The following is an 18,848-nucleotide window of genomic DNA, read 5'->3' on the forward strand; positions in this document are numbered from 1 at the left end:
AATAAATAAAAAATACTATATAATGCAAAAATAAATTAACATATAGGCGGCATGGGCTAGGGATGAGCTAGGGAGCGATTTAGGGATCGATGGCACTAATGAACGTCATGGCGGGCTCGTGAGAGAAAATGGAGACCACCAATGGATCCCCCATGTCTTGGAGGACATTTGACGCCCAAACGGACATCAGTGTCGCTGCCGTCGTTGGACGTCGGTGGCCCGATCTCCATCCTGCCCTCCCACTCTCCCCCTTCCTCCCCAGTATGCTGCCCAGTCTCCCTCTACATCCCTAGCCTAAGATCCACCCTAACCCTCGTCGTGCTCGAAGTCTCCTGGCTTTTCCGTCGTCGTTGTCATTGTGGTTGTCACTGTTACAGGTGCCGTCCCGCTGCGTGATGAGGTCCGATATGGAAACCCTAGTGATATCCTGTGTCGTCATCGTGCCGCGCTTGCGTGTCCAATGACGATCGAGGTCGATGCGCGTGTGGGGGGCATGGGATGGGTTGCGGCAGAATGTAGGTCGTATCGGGGCAATGGCAGGGATGCATGGGTCACGTCGTCAACGTACAATGTTGCGGTCATATCTGGCAGTGCTGCCTCGGGTGAGGGCTTACGTGTGTGGTGGGGATGAAATGGTCACTACCCAGGGATCTTGGGGCTGCCGGATACGCCAAAAAGACCTAAATTTGACATGTCAGTATAAAAAACAATTCAAACGTACCATATACCCATGACAATGGGCAAAACAGACGAGCGAGAGGGCAGGAAAGGAAGTGGATGTGATGGAGAGGAACAGAAAACGGTGCTGCACAGCCACTCGATCACGGTACGGTTGTGCGGTCCGGAGTGATCGACCGAACGGAATGCATCATCGGGATGCTTCCACTGCTCGATGTACACTCTCCGATGCCCCAAAGCGTATCGGAATCTTGTATTATAGATATAAGGATTGTGTATATATAATTTTTAATGCAACAGGATACCCTCATCTCATGATAATCCTCAATTTACGTTGGTTGCCCCACATTTTAGGGCACTTGTAAGCAAATACCAGTTCTATATATTTGTGCACCATCTCAATAGGTATGTTTTTCGTTGAAAATGCAAGGTTATGTCTAGTATAAGTCAAAATAATGGTCCGATCCACCCCGATCTGCTTATAGTCTCACCATTATACCGTTTCATGCATAAGAAGTGAAAACAGAATCAGACGAAAGTTCACAAGCTCGTTTTGCGTACTACGAGTGTTCATAATATATTCACTTCAGGGCAGATCCATATATGCATTTGTATCATTGATAATTCACACAGGAAGTCTTTTTCTCATTTGTTATATCATTATTTAGATGCACATTGTGCTGCATACTTTTGTAAAAGTTGAATTCAACAATTGTCTCACCATTACTCGCATTTATTGGTCGAATAAACATGAATTAAAGGCTAATTTATTGGCATAAAATGTAAAATCATGAAATATAGATATGACTATCATATGTTCGAGGTACAGAAAGCCCTAGGAGTATGGGATTGCAAGGGTATTCTGTCCTATGCCCCTAATTGGGGTGCATCCGGCAAATTCCGACCATGGTGAGAGGGGCATTTTCCTGTTTGCGTATCAGTTGAATGACAGTATTTAGACTCTGTTAAGCATTTATATATCACATAAATGTATTTTAATTAAACCGAGCCTAAATAATCCATGTGCAATGCAGAATTTTACCCAGCTTTCAAAGCCGACAGCTGCTACCGCATTGGGAATGATATTTTCCCACAGTTTTATACATCCAAGTACGCACGGGCGCATCCAGCCAAAATAGGCTGCACGTGGGTCAGGAGGCAATAGTAAATCATTAAATATTATTTTTCTGGGCTGCGATTTTTTTTTCGGGCCCAAGCAACGAACGCCGATCCAGTGCCCGTGGACCCTAACTCGGCAGCCATACGGCAACAGTTTCTGGTCCTAGCTAGGGCTGGCGAGACTGCTACAAGGGATACGTATAATTAGGAATCAAAAAGTGATGGCATCCCTACAAGATACGTATAATTTGACATTACTATAGTTATAGGGATTTTTACAAAAGTCGCTCCACTATAGTTATAGGGAATTTTTGTAGCGAATGGACACTATAGCCTCCGGTACACGGGCACGAGGGCCCGGGTCAATAATAATCTCAAACTGGTACCGAACGCACCAGGTTTTTCTCAAATGCTACAGTCAATCGGTATGTCGTGTCATCACGATGCCCTTTTATTTTTTCGAAATTAGTTCACAAACCCTTCGGGAGCAGAGACTCTCCACAAAGGACAGCGAAGCGAAGCAGCCCGCTGCCACACAGTGTTCTCTTCTGAATCAGACCGGATTTGCGGCGACTGTTGCAAATCAGAATGACTAATCGCGGACGGAGGAACATTTTCATGGTGCGTATATAAATGTCGGTCTTCCAAATTGTTTTTACCCTTGTGCAACAAATGGCTCTCGAGGAATATGTTGATCTCGCGCGACCAGTGGATAAACCCCTAGTTTTACGCACTCTTGGTATAGCTACTGTGTTTCTGCTTGCGCTACAACTTCGAAAGGCCTTAATCTCCAGAAAAAAGGTAAGCTGTAACATCAATTTTGTCCTGGCAAATGCTAATTCGTCTCAGCTGAAATCGATTCCTACCGCCGGGTCATCTGGTATTATCGGGTCATGGATAGACGCTTTCAGATTCATCTCTCACGCAAAGGAAATCGTCGAAGAGGGTCAGAGAATGGTGTGTATCGGCTCTCTCTACGGATCTGTGAATAGACTCACTGGGAACAGTATGGAACAGTATTCAAAGTACCCTTGCTGGATAGATGGACGGTTGTGGTCAGTGGAGCGGAGAAGATTAATGACCTTCGAAAGGCTTCAGTGGATCAACTGTCTTCCATAACCATGAGCGAAGACGTGAGTTCTCGGTCTTGGTCGTGAGTTATAGGGCGAAGCTTACGACGACCAGATGGACTATGCCTTTGGTCGCTTCACCAGGCTTGACCCTTACCATCTGGATGTCGTACGAGGCGCCTTGACTCGCAACATTGGTGCTTGCTTTGCAGACGTTCAGGACGAAATCAAAGCGGCTTTCAAAGACAATATACCCATGACTGAAGGTACTAAAGTTAATGATAATTTTGGCTACTCAGGCTGACGGCACCGTAGACTGGGTTGAGATACCTGCATACGAAACTATTTTGCAAATTGTATGCAGAGCGAGCAACCGGATGTTCGTCGGGCTTCCTCTCTGTGAGTGATCTTACTGTCTCGATGGTCGGTGTTTGATGATAAAATACATTCGTGAGGCCGTAACCGCGAATATATCAAGCTCAATATCAACTACACCATTGAAATCTTCGCCTTTGATCGTATCCTTCACCTTCTCCCCACGATCCTGAAAATGTGAGTCATTCAAGCTCTTTAGACTGGCATCGTAACTTCGTATGATTAGAATCGTAAGCTCTATCTACACACCTCGCAAGAATGCTGTAGCCAAAGCAGAAAAATTCCTCGGCAAAACCATTCGGGAACGACTGCAACAGCAGAATCTCCATGGAAAGGATTGGCCGGGAAAACCAGTAAGGACTTTTTATTAACATAATTTTATTCCCTTTTTTCCTCACACATCGGCAGAATGACCTCGTCTCGTGGCTGCTTGACATAACTTATGGTGACGGGAAAAAGCGCACAGTAAATGATCTATGTACTAGGGTGCTCGCTCTGAATACCGCAGCTATCCATACGACGTCGATGGTATGTTCAATCACCCATCCGAGAGTTGCAGCTAATTGTGCGCTTATAGACGTTCACTACCGCCCTATACGCATTAGCTGCGCACCCTGAGTATGCTGAAACCCTTCGAAATGAAGTTGAATCGATCATCAACGAAGAAGGATGTACGAAAGCTGCAATGGGAAAGATGAATCAACTCGATAGTTTCGTGAAGGAAGCTCAGAGAGTATACGGAACCATGGGCGTCTGTGAGTCGTTAACCTATTTGTCACCCTAATTTCTTCTGACCTTGAATACAGTCGGAATGCATCGGACGACTCGGAAAGACTTCGCATTTTCTGATGGAACAGTAGTTCCTGCTGGGACTCAAATTGTTGTGGCCTCTTTGTCCACGCATACAGATGAAGTACGCGCGAGTCTAGCCATTATGACAGCCCTTCTCACTGGTTTTCCCACGTAGGAAAACTATGAAGACCCATTAGAATTCAAGCCGTGGAGGTTCTCTGAAAAGAGGAAACAAGAGGGTGAAAATATTCGCCACCATATGGCCACGCCGAGCCTGGATTTCGTTTTCTTTGGCCATGGACGGCCAGCATGGTGCGTATGGCTGAGCTCTCCAGTGGTAAGTTCCTCAGGTTAACGTTTGTTTTTACTTCTCAAACAGTCCGGGCCGTTTCTTCGCTGTCAATGAGTTAAAGGCTCTTATGTCCCACGTTCTCCTTAACTTTGACGTAAAGATAGACAAATTCCCCACACCCGCGTGGTTTTACGACAATCAGATGCCAAATCAGAGCAGCAAGGTGTTGTTCAGAAAGCGTGTGCGTACCCCGTGAAGTAGCGGTTCTGGACACTGTCGTATAATACTACCTACCTAAGTACGACACGATTGAGTGTCGAAGGACAAGAAGTAGTGCTCGTATTCCTTGATAGCAGTATGGGTCCTTGATGAATCCTGTACGTAGGCGTCTATGTAACTCTGTTTATCTGGTTGGTATTGTGATTCTCTTATCAATGTTTACCATAACGATGTGTTTGAATACATGAAGTATACACCAGTTATGCCTTGGGCTCCCCAAGACAAGGAGAAATGGGAACACGAAGAAAGACTCGACAACTGATGCAAGGTGGTGGACCAACTTATCCCAAGTTCGATTTGAACCCAAAAGAGAAGAAAAGAAACATGCTCGTGATGTTGTCTCTCAGCTCCGTATCTACCACATCATGTCCGTCTGTCAACTTTGACCCTCATGCCACTCGGTAAAGTGACTGGGAAAATTACAGAGGTTACGACATGATGACACCTTTGGACGTCATTTAATGAAGGCTTATGATGAAAGAGTCCATGAGTGAACAATTTGGACGAAGCTAGCGCTAATCAAGCCGCCGGCCCGAAATGTTCCAAGGAAATTCGTCTTCATTGACATGCGGTAACTGTGATGTATATAAGAATACAGCCGATACCTGCGTAGACTCTGTATCGCGTGAAACAAGCAAGAAGGAACAGTACTCGCTCATATAACGGCAAAAATCCGCCCTTGCGGATACAAGTCCGTATGCTAGTCAAAGCGCGTACCTGAACAAATGTCCGGTAAAAAAAAAAGAATGCGTACCCGGAGCGGTCATAAAGCAAGGGATGGTGATCGCAAATAATGGCAGTGCAACGGAAAAAGAAAAGGTGACGAACGTGGAATCGTGTCCTAGCGAGATGAACCATTCGGTCCAGGGACGTGTTAGAAGAGTTTGGAAGAGAAGATCTTCCCGCTCTGGTCTCCCTCATGGGCGCTGTGTATTATGTCTCCTTCCGATTGGCCTGACATACGTTTGGCTCCGCCGTCAGGGCTTGCGAGGTAGGGGTGGAGGAGAAATCCACCTACGCAGCCGTAGTAAAACGTAGCCGTAGCGCCTACGCGACCGTCCCACGCAGACCCTCCCTTTGGACGCAAGAACGGACAATCATACGGCAATTGAACGTACAAGCGTGGAGCCTCAATTAAAGGTGACGAGTCGTAATATGAAATCGTCCCCCAGAATGGAGCTAGACCGCTCGTTTCGGCATCCTCTGCCATCTTATACAACATAAACCAGTGTGTACCACAAAAGGAGCAGTACTCGCTCACACAACGGCAAACAGCCACACTTGTGAATACATGTCTGCATGCGCGCACGTCAGCGTACCTCATCAAATGACCAGTAAAAGGAAATGTATACCATAAAGCAAGGATAACCGCGTAACCAAAAAAAAAAAGGCGGCGAGCATGGAACCGCAAGGACGCATCAGGGAGGACGGGGCCTCTTTTGAGGAGAGCCTTCCCATTCAGTACACCCCCTTCCATTCTTCCGTTCGGTCCCGCCGGCGTGGGTACTGGGAGGAGGAGGGATTGTGAAACATAACCTTTCCTTGCAGGGATGCCCTGTCTCTCTCTCTTTCGTCCAAGAGGCGCGGAAAAACGGCACGGCAATTGAGCGAGCCTGAATTAAATGTGCAGCATGTTCTCGTCTCCCAGAATGGTGCTAGACCGTCCGTTTCGGCATCCTCTGTCCTTGCAATTATGCCAGGCACATCCGCTTAAGTATTGGAGTGTGCGTTACTATTGAACGGATTCGGTGCCGACTGCTCCACCTCCGCCTGGTATGTAGGGAGAGAATGTCGGGGGTCTAAGACCGCAGGCTTCAAGTTCGTCTGGATGGCGAGTTAGTTAGTGAGCTGGGAACGTAGGAGAAATTCGCTGACTTCACGCGACCCTCGTTTACGTGTTGCATCGATCGTGGCCATGGGTTTTCGCCCCTCAATTGTGACGCTCTTTGAGTGGATGTCCCTTTCCTAGTACCTACACAGCATGGGTATGTATCATTTCAGTGTGCACGAGGCAGGTAACGGGCATCGACTGTGAACAAGCAGAATGGCTTCGTATGCCGGGATGGTTGAATGCAAACTTCGATTTACGGAGGTGTGGGGTACGTTCCTGGAATGGACGAAGAGGCTGTTACTCCGAGTGCATTCCCATCTGGGCTGCTGTGAAGGGAAAACGAAGGCAGGGGATTGATGATGCGATAACTGGGAAAAATTCTACGAAAAAAGGATGGAGGCGGTAATATGAATATCTCCAGTCTGTGTTGTTATCATCGAAGACTCATGCTTGATATGACTCGAAGGCATTCCCATCTGGGTTGCTGTGAAGGGAAAGGGGAAGGCGCTTAGCGTCGGGGGGAAGGTCCGATAGACACCAGTGAACGAGAAGAGTTATACGAGAAAAGGCAGACAATGCAGCGTTTTGCAGGAAGTGCAAATGGGAATATCTCTGGTTTGTGTGTCCCAGTTCCCTCGGTGCCTTACGCATGCTGGCTTGATAATGATGTGACTCGAAGACCTAGACTGATTTGATTGAGAAACGAAGAACCGGGGATTTGGAAGTCCCAGGTTGTAATGCAAAAGCGTTCCCAGGCGAGCGAACATTGTGTGTTGTTATGGGTGTTTGTATAACATGCCGTGATAGAGTTAGCCTCAAGGTAGGTTTCCAGCTCGTAAGTGAAGACCGCGGTGATCGCACGTGTAGCGCAGACAATACTCAGCTTCAAGTTCGTTCAGATGGAAGGTGCTGTTACAACTGGCCGACCATGCGGATCAGCTGATTGGCGCTGTAACACGAGTCAGGAGAGAGTTCTGCTTAATGATGAGTCGTATGACAACATTGTCATAGCTTTGACTCAAGTTCTTTTCCCAGGAGAGAGAGTCGCAAGGGGTCGGTTGGTTGGTTAGCAACAAGGACAAGAAGCGCCAAAGTGGACTCGGATGATAGTATCCCCAGGAATAAACGACTTGCTATCCATGGAACAAGGAGCAGAAAATACGGTTTTCAGCCACGAGAGCCTAAAGAGGGTTGCGGGATCTTTTACGTACTACGTCCCTTGATCAGTTTAATCATCAACGCCCACGTAGCGGTCACGGCGGTTCCTACCTGGAAACTTGACATACAATTTTACGCGCGAAGGTGCCTTTTGATTCAGATAATGTCAGTACGTAGTAGAATAAATTGCGGCTGCGAGAGTTAACGTACGCTGGAGTCAAAGCGATACAAGGCTGACCAAAGCGGGGCTTCAATAGGAGATAGCAACGCGTGAAAGTTGACTTTGTTCATGTTCCCAATTTGGCGATCCACTTGTTGCGCCCCCGAAAAGGAAAGCAATGATCACGATCATTGTTCTATTCTAGAATTATCTGGTATTTGGTATGTGGGGGGCGTATATAACGGTTGGCAAGCGCACTTACCTTCGTTACAGCTCCCCCCTCAACTACTCATCATCCTAGCCTCTTAAAACCTCTTTTAAAATTATGTTCCAAGTCGCGTCGTACTCGACTCCATTCAACATGCTTCCCCAGCAGTCTCGTCCGAGCCACCGTGACGTCGGAGCTCACCACTGCAGTTCCATTCAGCTCCCTGCGACTTTGGCTCGCCCACACTACTCAGAAGTCTCTGCGAGCGCTATCGAGGCAGTGTCTCCCGAGCTCGCTGATGTTCCTCCCGAGTACATCCGAAGGAACCTTCGCTCCGAAGCACCACAGTACGTCTTTCATATCGTTCTCAGCTCTTTTCTTTGTCGCTGACAGTAAGACAGAATGCTAGCAGGAATATCTGCTTTGGCGCCCTCCCATCTTCCCACCATTCTCCCGAAAAGCCATCTTCCGGGCATGTTATCCGTCCCTGTCCGTTCCTCGTCACCATCATCGCGCGTATTCCCTACCCATGTGCTGGCCGTCTCTTCTACCAAGACCCCCACGGAGCAGTGCATGGTATTCCCGGTACACGCTCTCGTCCTCGCGTCCCACTGCGCACATCTCCCCGCGATCCCGCCTGCTCAACTGCAAGGTGGTAGTCAGACGCTAGTCAAGCTCCCCGTTCTTCCCTTTGCCCTTCCCTCGCCGCCGGCATTCGGCATCATCCACAACTTCATGTACACCCACCGCCTCGAGCCTGTCTTCAGGTCGCTCCTACCTGTCCCAGCGGGATTCTTCCAATCCATCACTCACGAGACGGTCCTCACTACTCTCAATTCCAAGGAGACATGTATGCAGCTGTCCGCCTACCTTTGTTCTCAGGAACAAGGAGACCTGCAGAAGCTCACGACACATGCTGTGCATGTCAAGGAGCTCTGGCAGGATATGGTCGCTCTGGGTATTTACAGCCCGGATTTATGGGACGCTGTTGACCTCGCTTGGAGAATTATCATTGGCGCGCTTTCCATCGCCGCTAGGAACGCGAATTAACTTCGCTCCACGTTATGTCCTCTTGTTTTCCCCATGCGCACTGTATCCTGAATATTGTTTACATACCCTTGCATTACTACACAATCACCTCATATTCCTTGTATAGTTACTGTATTATCTTTTGTAGGACTTTAACACCAATGTAGCCTTATACAGTTTCCCGAACATACATACTACTTACATGCTTCTTACCAACATAGCCTTACATTTTTTTTGCCCTTTTCACGCGTCCAAAAGATATATTTCAAAAACCAAAACAAGCAGCCTCCTCATGGTATAACAAATTGATGGCTGTTCACAGCGTTCAGCTGATATGTACATGACGTCCCAATTGCACTGAAAAACGAGGCCGGAAATGGACAAAAGTCACATAGAGGAACCTGCCACGATAAGTCAGCCTTCTTGAAACGATCTTCTTGGTATGTTATGGAGTGTACTTGCCCGGGAATGATGGTTCTACGCTTGTGGGTATCTACGGGTACAGATCATAATCAGTTCCGGGCCGCGGTAAGCGTGGTCGAGGACAGACGTGTGATCTTTGGTCCTTGAAGGCTGATACGGAGATGTGAGTACAGGTCCGGTAAAAGATACGTTTACTAGGGCACTCACTGGAAAGGCATTGCAATATGGTGGTGGTTAGTCTCTGAGGGACCGATAAGCACATACGACAGCTTGAAGGCTCATTACATCATCCCTTGGCATAAAGTGCGCAGCCTTTCTTTCATGCGAGCAACTCCGATTCGAGTACGTATTTTCCATCGCTCCATTTTACAGAACCGAAACCTTGCACAGGTCAGGGACTCTGTATCTATGTAAAGACGGACAGGGGCTGAGGCTTGTCTAGACATCCCAATTCTTTTTGAAGAATGATAGTGCATTTCTTTCTCAACGTGAAAAGCAACACGAGGTCCGGAAGAACGTAATTCCAACAGACTGCAACGCCCCAAAGTAATTGCAGCCTTTTATGAGTATTGAGATGCGTAATCACCTCGAGTTTTGTTGTTTTTCAGGATAGTGAAGTCGAGAAGAACAAAAGGGGTGTCCAAAACAAAGCAGACACGCGGCTCGGGTACCATTCACACCAAATAGACGTCCCCACAGAAGATACCAGAGCATTCGTTCAAGATTTCCGTTTCCTAACTGGCGATAATCGGAACATGGCAAACTGTAGACTCGCTAGCCAGTCGACGTTCGCAAGCTTACACCTCGTAATGCAAATTCCGTATACGGTTGTTTGGTTGTTTGGTGAAGTTTGACATGTTTTGACGTGAAGAGGTGAGCTTGCGAACGGACTGGGCAATACCGAGACGTTTTAGAGGGTCACACATTCTGTGACTTGGGACTTAGAAAAATTCACTGATTTTTGTCTTGCAGCTTATTTTCAGCAGCCATTGCACTTCCCCCGTCTCCAATTTGCTCCAGTAGGATTAGTATGCATAGTCTGCCTGTGCACAAATTATTTTAAATTCTATACAATCATGATTATGGAACCCTCTGCTTGCTCTCTACTTTGCCCTTCAATGGCTCTGTCCGAATGACAAGAACATGATGACCAAATGATGACATCATGGGAGCAGACAGTTGAATAATATTTTCCACGCAAGGCGACAAAAATAAACTGTGTAGATGGTTCAGTGGTAAACAAAGTATAAAATGCGCATGTATACAATGCATTACGAGGGAAGGGAGTGGACAACTATTAAAACTGGCGGTGAAGATGTGAAATTTTTATAAGTCCCAAGTCACAGAAAGCGTGACCCTCTAAAACGTTGCGGATTTGCCCAGCCGCTTTCGCCCAAAAGTGATAGCGCAGCCACGTGGGTGAAGCGCCGGCTGGTAAACGAGCCTAGGCAAACTGGGCCATCGCGGGAATTGAACCTCTCAGGACCCCCGATAATCCCTACAAAGTCCCGATCCCGGATTTTCGACCAGTTTAGACGTTCGTGTACGATACATTTTACTTCGGACCTTGCGCAAGGTATGTATGTGTCTGGCTACTGTGGATAGTCTAGGAAGAAGGAGAATTTGGCCTTCAACTATGCCGAGTTGAACATCATGCCGAAGACCAAGAGCTTGATTATGGATGGTACATTTCTAGATGAAAACCATTAAAAATGGGAGAAAAAAGGTTCCCGGCACTTCGGCATCCTGAGGGAATGCTGCAGGAAAAAGTTCGGGTATGGTGCCGGATATGCCGGAAAATGGCGCGGACTGGGATATCCATGTCGAACGATTCGTATACCGTAAATCTTGCCCACCAGTAGCATGAGCACCAGGGATCCTCTGGAGCCGGGTCCTCTTCCTCGACTCCTACCGTTGCACCCCTTAGAGCTTTCTAACTTCATCGCACCGGCGTCAAACTCAAGCGAATTAGCAAGCTGCAAATGGAATCCTCCCGGCCCCCCCGTCGTTCTGCACAAACTTTGAGCGTACAAGGTCGGTGCGCTACGGTGTCCTCATGACGATGTACCTCGCCTAGCACCAAGACGCGTCACCCTCGAACATTTTCATCACCTCGTCAAGACCACCTCAAGTGCTACTGCTTTGCCTACAGGTTCTCGAGCTGGAGGCTAGGATGTTGAGTGGACGGGTCAGGAGGGCACGCATTCGTACTTGAGGCAGAATTTGACTGTGAGGAATAAGGTGAAGACGCCGGAGACCATCAAGTCGCAGTGGGAGAGAGAGAGAGGGTTGTTGCAGACCAGGAGTAAGGAAGCGTTGCGACAGGCGAGTTTGGCTGTAATCTTTCAGATGAATAGGCATTTTGATACGTTTGTCAGGCGCTTTTTTCTCCAGAACTGGCACGTATACAAGCAGAGCAGGCCTGTTTATAGGCAGTGCAAGTACTGCAGCAGGAACGAGCAGCTCGCCTTCAGGCAGAAGCCCAGGTCACTCGGTTTCGAGCGACGTTGGCGACACTTCAGCTTCAGCACCCTGCGAGAAGTGCGTAGAGTCTTTCACCCGCCATTCTTCGACCATTCTATGCAATACTACCTATCGGTTAGCTTTCAGTGCTTGCTATCTGCTTTCGATGGGCTTTTATGCTATACCATGAAAAAGACATGCGTTTCTCGGATAACTTGGACGTGACCGACGTTGCTTCTAGAAAGCTGACGATATACATGGTTACTTGGATTATACACCACCTTTCGTTCGATATCGGTATTGTATTCCTTGGGAAGCGCCAACTGAAGCCTTTCGAGTAATGATAAATAATGATAAAATTTCCTTATCACGTCCTTAATGTTCCTTCCAGTCAGCTTCGACTGCAACAGCGCCCTTGATGTCATCCCTGCAGAAGATCCAGCGGGTCTGGTGCCCCACTAAAGCGACGAATCGTCCAGGAAAACGAAAGAGTAGCGTACCGTACCAAGGATACGCTGCAAAGCGCCTAGTTCCTCCGCCGTGCCCATGTCACTATCTTGCCTTCGAAGCTTCTCACCAGAAGTTGAGCAAGTTGAAGTTAACAATGAAACCAAGTGCTGAATATCGCTTTGGGTTACCAGTATTGGATTTGCTTCCACCTCAGAACCAAGCGTAATTGCATGGATGTCTCGTCGGCGGGCGTTCTCTTTGAAGGACTGTTCTCCCACGTCCCCACCTCACTAGCTAACCTACGTTTCAGACAAAACTTGCAAGCCTTTATCTCTCCCTCCCGGCAGATGGAATGTCTCCCGGACTTGGACCGACCAGTCTTGAAGCCTGCACCGAACCCATTCAGCAGTATACGCACACGTCAGTACTTAAGCGGATGTAATTGAAAAGACAGGATGCCGAACCGAGCGGTCTAGCGCCATTTTTGGAGACGAGAACATTTAATTCCGGCTCGCTCAATTGCCATACCGTTTTCCTGTGCAAGGAAAGAAATTGACTGTCTGGATAACCGATTACGCAGTTATCCTTTGCTTTATGGTACGCATTCGTTATTGCTTGTCATTTGATGAAGTGCGCTGGCATGCACGCATGCAGACTTGTATCCACAAGGGCGGTTGTTTGCCACTGTGTGAGGGAGTGCTGCTCCTTCTCACTTAGCTCACGTAGTCAACAGTCTACGCCCGTATCGATCGTATTCTTATATGAAGCTCCTGCATGTCAATGAAAACGAATTTCTCTTGGAACGTTAAGGGTCGGTGGCTCGATTAAGAACACCAAGCTATGACACGAGATACATGGTTGCCTACGTACAGGATCCATCAAGGATCCGTACAGCTATTAAGACGATGCCACTAGGCGCTTCTTGTTCTTCTACACTGAACTGTGGCGGGGACTGCTACTTTCACAGAGTACGCACACGCTTCCTGAACAACACCTTGCTGCTTTAATTTGGGATCTGATGATCAGAGAACCACGTCGGTGTGGGGAACTTGTCTATCTTCACGTCAAAGTTTAGGAGAACGTAAGACATGAGTGCTTTCAACTCATTGATAGCGAAGAAGCGGCCCGGACTGTGAACAGATCTCAACGTCATAACCACCACAGAGTTCCATACGCACCATGCTGGTCGTCCATGGCCAAAGAAAACGAAATCCAGACTCGGCGTGGCCATATGGTGGCGAATATTTTCACCTTGTTTTCTCATTTCAGAGAACCTCCATGGCTTGAACTCTAGCGGGTCCTTGTAGTTCTCCTACATAGAAAAAGTGACGAGAGGAACCGCCAGGATAGAGAAACCGTACGTACCTCGTCTGTATGCGTGGACAAAATGGCAACAACGATTTGAACTCCGGCGGGAACCACTGTTCCGTCCGAAAACATGAAGTCCTTACGAGTCGTCCGATGCATTCCAACTATTCAAGGTCAGAAGGGATCAGTGTAATGAATGGTTAACGACTTACACACGCTCATAGTACCATATACTCTCTGAGCTTCCTTCACAAAGCTGTCGAGTTGATTCATCTTTCCCATTGCAGCTTTCGTATATCCTTCTTCGTTGATGATGGATTCAACCTCATTTCGAAGAGTTTCGGCATATTCGGGGTGCGCAGCCAATGCGCAGAGGGCAGTAGTGAAAGTCTATAAAAGCACAATCAACTGTAGCTCTTGGATGCATAATTCGACATACCATAGACGTCGTATGGATAGCTCCAATATTCAGAGTGAGCACCCTATTACATATATCCTGTACTGTGCGTTTTTTCCCGTCACCATGAGTTACGTCAAGCAGCCACCAGACGAGGTCATTCTGTCGCTATGTGAAGCAAAGATTAAAGTCCTATCAATCAGACTGCCTTACTGGTTTTCCTGGCCAATTTTTCCATGGAGATTCTGCTGTTCCAGTCGTTCTCGAATAGTTTTGCCGAGGAATTTTTCCGCCTTGGCTACAGCATTCTTGCGAGGTGTGTAGATAGAGCTCACAACTCTAATCATACGAAGTTACGATGCCAGTCTAAAGAGCTTGAATGACTCACGTTTTCAGGATCGTGGGGAGAAGGTGAAGGAAACGATCAAAGGTGAAGATTTCAATGGTGTAGTTGGTATTTAGCTTGATATATTCGCGGTTACGGCCTCAAGAATGTATTCATCGTCAAACACCGAGCATCGAGACAGAAAGATCACTCACAGAGAGGAAGCCCTACAAACATCCGGTTGCTGGCTCTGCATACAATTTGCAAAATAGTTTCGTATGTGGGTATCTCAACCCAGTCTGCATCAACATCAGCCTGAGTAGCCGAAAACATCGTTAGTCTTAGTACCTTCAGTTATCGGTATATAGTCTTTGAAAGCTGCTTTAATTTCGTCCTGAACGTCCGCAAAGCAAGCACCAATGTTGCATGTCAAAGGGCCTCGTACGATGTCTACATGGAAAGGGTCAAGCCTGATGAAGCTTCCGAAAGCATAGTCCATCTAAGTTTCGTAAGTGTCGCCCTATGACTCGCAAACGAAACTGAGCACTCACGTCTTCGCTCATGCCTATGGAAGACAGTTGTTCCACTGAAGCTTTTCGAAGGTCATTAATCTTATCTGCTCCGCTGACCACAATCGTCCATCTGTCGAGCAAGGGTACTTTGAATATCGATCCACACTATTCACAATGAGTCTATTTACAGATCTAGAGAAAGAGCGCCGATACACACCATTCTCTGACCTTCTTCGACGATTTCCTTTGCGTGAGAGATGAATCTGAAAGCGTCTATCCATGACCCGATAATACCAGATGACCCAGCTGTAGGAATCGATTTCAGCTGAGACGATATTAGTATTTACCAAGACGAAGTTGATATGACAACCTTATTTCTAGAGACTAAAGCCTTCCGAAGTTGGAGTGCAAGTAGGAACACAGTAGCTATACCGAGAATGCGCGACACTAAGGGTTTATCAACTTGTCGCACGAGATCGACGTATTCTTCGAGAGCCATTTGTTGCATAGGGGAAAACAATTTGGAAGATTGACATTTATATACGCACCATGAAAATGCTCTTCCGCCCGGGCTTAGGTCACTTTGATTTGTAGCGGTAGCCGCAATTCGTTCTTGAGAGAACAATGTGGCGATAGATTGCTTGGATTCCCTGTCATTTGTGGGGAGTCTATGCTACTTGAAAGATTTGTTTCTTCGTTGAACGAATTCGGGGAAGATGTGAGAGGATCGTGATGGCACAACATACCGAATACTGTAGCGTTTGTGAAAACCTAAGGATTTTGGTATGAGATCAACGTGACCCTTGCGTCTGTGTACCGGGCGCATCAACTACCTGCCTGTGGCTATAACCGTGAAGCCTGCTGGGATAAATAAGTATGCAGTTCTTTACGTGCTTCTTTCCCATCAACAAGAGAGACGACCACCTTTCCAATGCTTGGCGCAAATCGAGGATCCGTATATCCCAGCTCTTGGTGGATATACCAAGGTGGTTGACATCGAGAAAGCCAAGTTGTCGCCCATCTTCGGTCTCGGGATCCAAACGAGACAGGATATACCTCATCGCAAATACCATGCCATAGCGAAGCACGTACGTGATCATGGATATGGGTATCGAGGAAGATACCCATCCGTGTGATAGCTGAGGCGCGGAATATCATTCCCCTTCCTTTCAACGCGCGGCGTAATGGCATATTACGGGACGGTTTGGCTTAACTGAATGATTGGCAACGTTGATAGAGTTATAAGAGTTACTGTGCCCAGTCCCTTCGGTGACTCACGCTTGACTTCAGTAGACACTCGCGAAGGGGCCCCAAGGAATGTTCATGCCACAAACGTCATGAGATCCCCTTTCTCAATCACTTGGAACCAAGACGAGAGGTCATACGTAACGGAACTGTACAGAGAAACAGGTCGCATAGAGAGGTGCTTACTTTACCGGCTAAAGACAGCGGCGTTATCTATAATAAAGTCAATCTGTTCCTTCCTATAGTCATCCGGAATGACGGTCGTATTGTCACCATGCAGTTGTAAGAGCACCTGAGATACGATTAGTGAAAGAATACCCCCTTGAACAAATTTTCAACATACCTGGTTCTCCGAAGTGTATTGTGGCCAGAAAGGACCTGACAATTGCTCAGCAAACGTTCAACCATCAGCATGACAATCGCTTACGAGACATCCCTAAGCCATCATTGGGATCCAAGCTCGTAGCAAAAGAAATCCAGTAGTCGATCATCATCTCACTCAACAAGATCGAAGACTCTGGTTCAGTAGAGGAATTCAGCGTTCCGTAGACGAAGGGTATCTCTGATCCATGGGGAACTGGCAAACATCTCAGTATATGTCAAGCGGATCGAGGAAGGAAAAAATCGCATCTCCCCATTCGGACGAGTACAGCGAGGAATTCTGTGTGAATTGGTACCCGTATGCTGTCACACCTGCTTGCACAGCAGTCTGTGTCCATAACCGGCGCTGAGCGTCAAAGGTCACGTCCCCGCCTGAGATAGATGGTTGAGTAAATGATATTTAAGAACGAAAAACGCTAACCCATCGCAGCCGTTCTCTTAAAGCCTGAGGGTAAGCCAAAGGTTTCAATTCCAGTGCCATATGGGGATCCCAAGGATGGATCGTCAGGGTACAGTTCGAGAAGTTAGTCCAGGATAGTATCGGGGATGGTAGGTGGGTAAGGTGAGTAAGTGGATACCATATAGTCCTTGATGTCCTCGTCGGTGTAGTTGCGATCGGTCGGCAAGAAGCGCGTCCCTAAACGAGTGCCAATATTGAGACCGGCACTTGTAATAATAATAATAAAGTATTCATATCATACCCTCGTCTAGGTTTGTGCCTGAAATAAAGGGAAGCGTGGCAAACTGGCCCTCTTCCCAGAGACGTGAAGGCAGATCGGGAAGAAGACCTGATGGGCCGTCCAGTGCAGGATCAAAAGGAAATCCTTCAATGGTCAACGAATAAGCCTCAATCCATCCTTCATATATAGCAGACGAATTCGCTGCCTGCAAGCAGTCAAAGGTGTTATTCGTGTCAGCGACAGACTCGCAGCCTGGTGTCCCAGCTACAAAATTGTGCCAGGAAGATTCTCTTGTAGATGCATTGTAAGTTACGGGCGAAGACACAGCACCGGACTCAAAGATCTAACCAAAGAATCAGAATGAAAACTTGTGTGAAACAACCTTCATAGTTACCGCAGCCCAGGCCAAGTCAGAAATCGACGCGTTTAGAAACAGAAGACTCGTCAACATCGCTCCGGCACTTTCTCCAAAGATAGTCACCTGCTCAGATTTGTTATTAAAGACAATCGATACAGGATATTTTTACTCACTTTGGTTTTGTCACTACCGAACAAACCAATATTCTCTTGAATCCATTCCAGGGCGGCCAACTGATCTCTGACTCCGAGGTTCAGTTGTCCTCTATCGTCAGCCTCCTGCCCTTGAGGAAAGCCTAATGGACCCAGTCGATAACTGTGGTTCACATAAATAATGGGAGTCCCCTAGAAACCATTAGCCAAGAAGACGTAGGTAGAACATAGATATCCACTCTGACAACGCTCTGGGCAACAATATTGCTTCCATTGAAGGATGACGAAGCGCCTGCAAAGAAACCGCCTCCATAGGTCCTTCGGTATTATTAGCACAAGAACCATATGGGCGAAACACATAATTTCACCAGAACAACACAGGCAAAGGATCTTCAGAAGACGCCCCCTTCGGTCGAAATATATTTATAGTCAAGCAGTCCTCCGATATCGCATCGGTAGCATACCCCTGTTATTGCTGCCATTAAAATACAGTCGCATATATCAAGTCAAAAAACCCACACGCTGTAAGCAGGGTAGTCCGAAATTCTGGGCATCGAATTCATCGGCGTCAATGTCCGTTTTCAATACAGGACGCTGCAAGCGCAACGCTCCGACCGGAGGTTCGGCGAATGGAATACCTGGCCTACGCTTCAGTCTTGTGCATCGCTACACAGTATGTTGGCTCACCTCCAAAGAAGTCTTGCTGTAGCCCTGCAACATCTCTTCCAATGAGTCTGGTGTTTCCCAATTGCACCTCAGGAGTGTCAGCAGCAGCCAAGAGAGCGTAGTACAGGACGAATGTCACAATAAGCATGGCTCATGCGATGGAAAATGGGGGAGAATACCGTCTCTTTATGTAGAATTTTGGGTTCAGGGAAGGTTACAACTCATGACCATCGGTTGGAAGAAGAACAAACATTATGGTCATAAACTGCGAATATCGGGATTCACGCGCATGTGCAACGAGCCAGATGGAAAAAAGTTTTATTCGTCCCATGACTTGTCGGAAAATCTGACGCGTGAAGTAGCGGCGATTGGCCTACCGCCGTATCGTCAATAAGGCCTTGGCATTACTCGAGATTTCGTTCACAGTAGGAATTTTGAACATCGAGCCAACATCCTTGCACAGCGCCTTTAGCCAGAGTACTATTGGGAAAAGCGTC

At 47.3% G+C, this 18,848-nt stretch overlaps 6 protein-coding genes across 6 annotated transcripts; 3 read left to right on the forward strand and 3 right to left on the reverse strand.

The window, feature by feature from the left end:
- Positions 1-152: 152 nt before the first annotated feature.
- On the forward strand, positions 153-1,591 carry EV420DRAFT_1478405 (uncharacterized protein; the record flags this gene model as incomplete). Its single annotated transcript, XM_060469494.1, has 5 exons — positions 153-261; positions 378-614; positions 648-693; positions 979-1,083; positions 1,480-1,591. The coding sequence occupies 5 exons, from the start codon at positions 153-155 to the stop codon at positions 1,589-1,591; spliced, it is 609 nt and encodes a 202-aa protein (XP_060332686.1).
- A 555-nt stretch (positions 1,592-2,146) lies between these two features.
- On the forward strand, positions 2,147-4,874 carry EV420DRAFT_1533303 (cytochrome P450). Its single transcript, XM_060472759.1, has 13 exons — positions 2,147-2,222; positions 2,289-2,598; positions 2,647-2,754; positions 2,805-2,930; positions 2,983-3,133; positions 3,183-3,266; positions 3,323-3,419; positions 3,469-3,595; positions 3,651-3,770; positions 3,820-3,997; positions 4,049-4,155; positions 4,210-4,346; positions 4,414-4,874. The coding sequence occupies exons 2-13, from the start codon at positions 2,431-2,433 to the stop codon at positions 4,580-4,582; spliced, it is 1,572 nt and encodes a 523-aa protein (XP_060332687.1). The 5' UTR covers positions 2,147-2,222; positions 2,289-2,430; the 3' UTR covers positions 4,583-4,874.
- Positions 4,875-5,112: 238 nt separating this feature from the next.
- EV420DRAFT_221884 (uncharacterized protein) lies at positions 5,113-5,671 on the reverse strand. Its single transcript, XM_060481280.1, has one exon. The coding sequence runs from the start codon at positions 5,524-5,526 to the stop codon at positions 5,164-5,166; it is 363 nt and encodes a 120-aa protein (XP_060332688.1). The 5' UTR covers positions 5,527-5,671; the 3' UTR covers positions 5,113-5,163.
- A 2,444-nt stretch (positions 5,672-8,115) lies between these two features.
- Positions 8,116-9,012, forward strand: EV420DRAFT_1641191 (uncharacterized protein; the record flags this gene model as incomplete). The annotated part of the gene is made up of 2 exons (XM_060477204.1): positions 8,116-8,309; positions 8,364-9,012. 2 exons carry the CDS (start codon positions 8,116-8,118, stop codon positions 9,010-9,012), a joined length of 843 nt encoding a protein of 280 aa, XP_060332689.1.
- Positions 9,013-13,183: 4,171 nt separating this feature from the next.
- Positions 13,184-15,377, reverse strand: EV420DRAFT_1762855 (cytochrome P450; the record flags this gene model as incomplete). The annotated part of the gene is made up of 13 exons (XM_060480717.1): positions 13,184-13,457; positions 13,506-13,639; positions 13,693-13,799; positions 13,848-14,025; positions 14,075-14,117; positions 14,168-14,194; positions 14,246-14,371; positions 14,421-14,517; positions 14,573-14,656; positions 14,706-14,856; positions 14,909-15,034; positions 15,087-15,194; positions 15,240-15,377. 13 exons carry the CDS (start codon positions 15,375-15,377, stop codon positions 13,331-13,333), a joined length of 1,446 nt encoding a protein of 481 aa, XP_060332690.1. The 3' UTR covers positions 13,184-13,330.
- Positions 15,378-16,904: 1,527 nt separating this feature from the next.
- Positions 16,905-18,750, reverse strand: EV420DRAFT_1671396 (Carboxylesterase). The gene is made up of 7 exons (XM_060479068.1): positions 18,373-18,750; positions 18,205-18,323; positions 18,063-18,151; positions 17,925-18,003; positions 17,707-17,877; positions 17,570-17,656; positions 16,905-17,518 (listed from the first exon to the last, which is right to left on the reverse strand). The coding sequence occupies exons 1-7, from the start codon at positions 18,497-18,499 to the stop codon at positions 17,186-17,188; spliced, it is 1,005 nt and encodes a 334-aa protein (XP_060332691.1). The 5' UTR covers positions 18,500-18,750; the 3' UTR covers positions 16,905-17,185.
- Positions 18,751-18,848: the final 98 nt, after the last annotated feature.

The sequence above is a fragment of the Desarmillaria tabescens genome, assembly GCF_030435595.1.
Source record: "Desarmillaria tabescens strain CCBAS 213 chromosome Unknown EV420scaffold_12, whole genome shotgun sequence".
In the NCBI taxonomy this organism is placed as follows: Eukaryota; Fungi; Basidiomycota; class Agaricomycetes; order Agaricales; family Physalacriaceae; genus Desarmillaria; species Desarmillaria tabescens.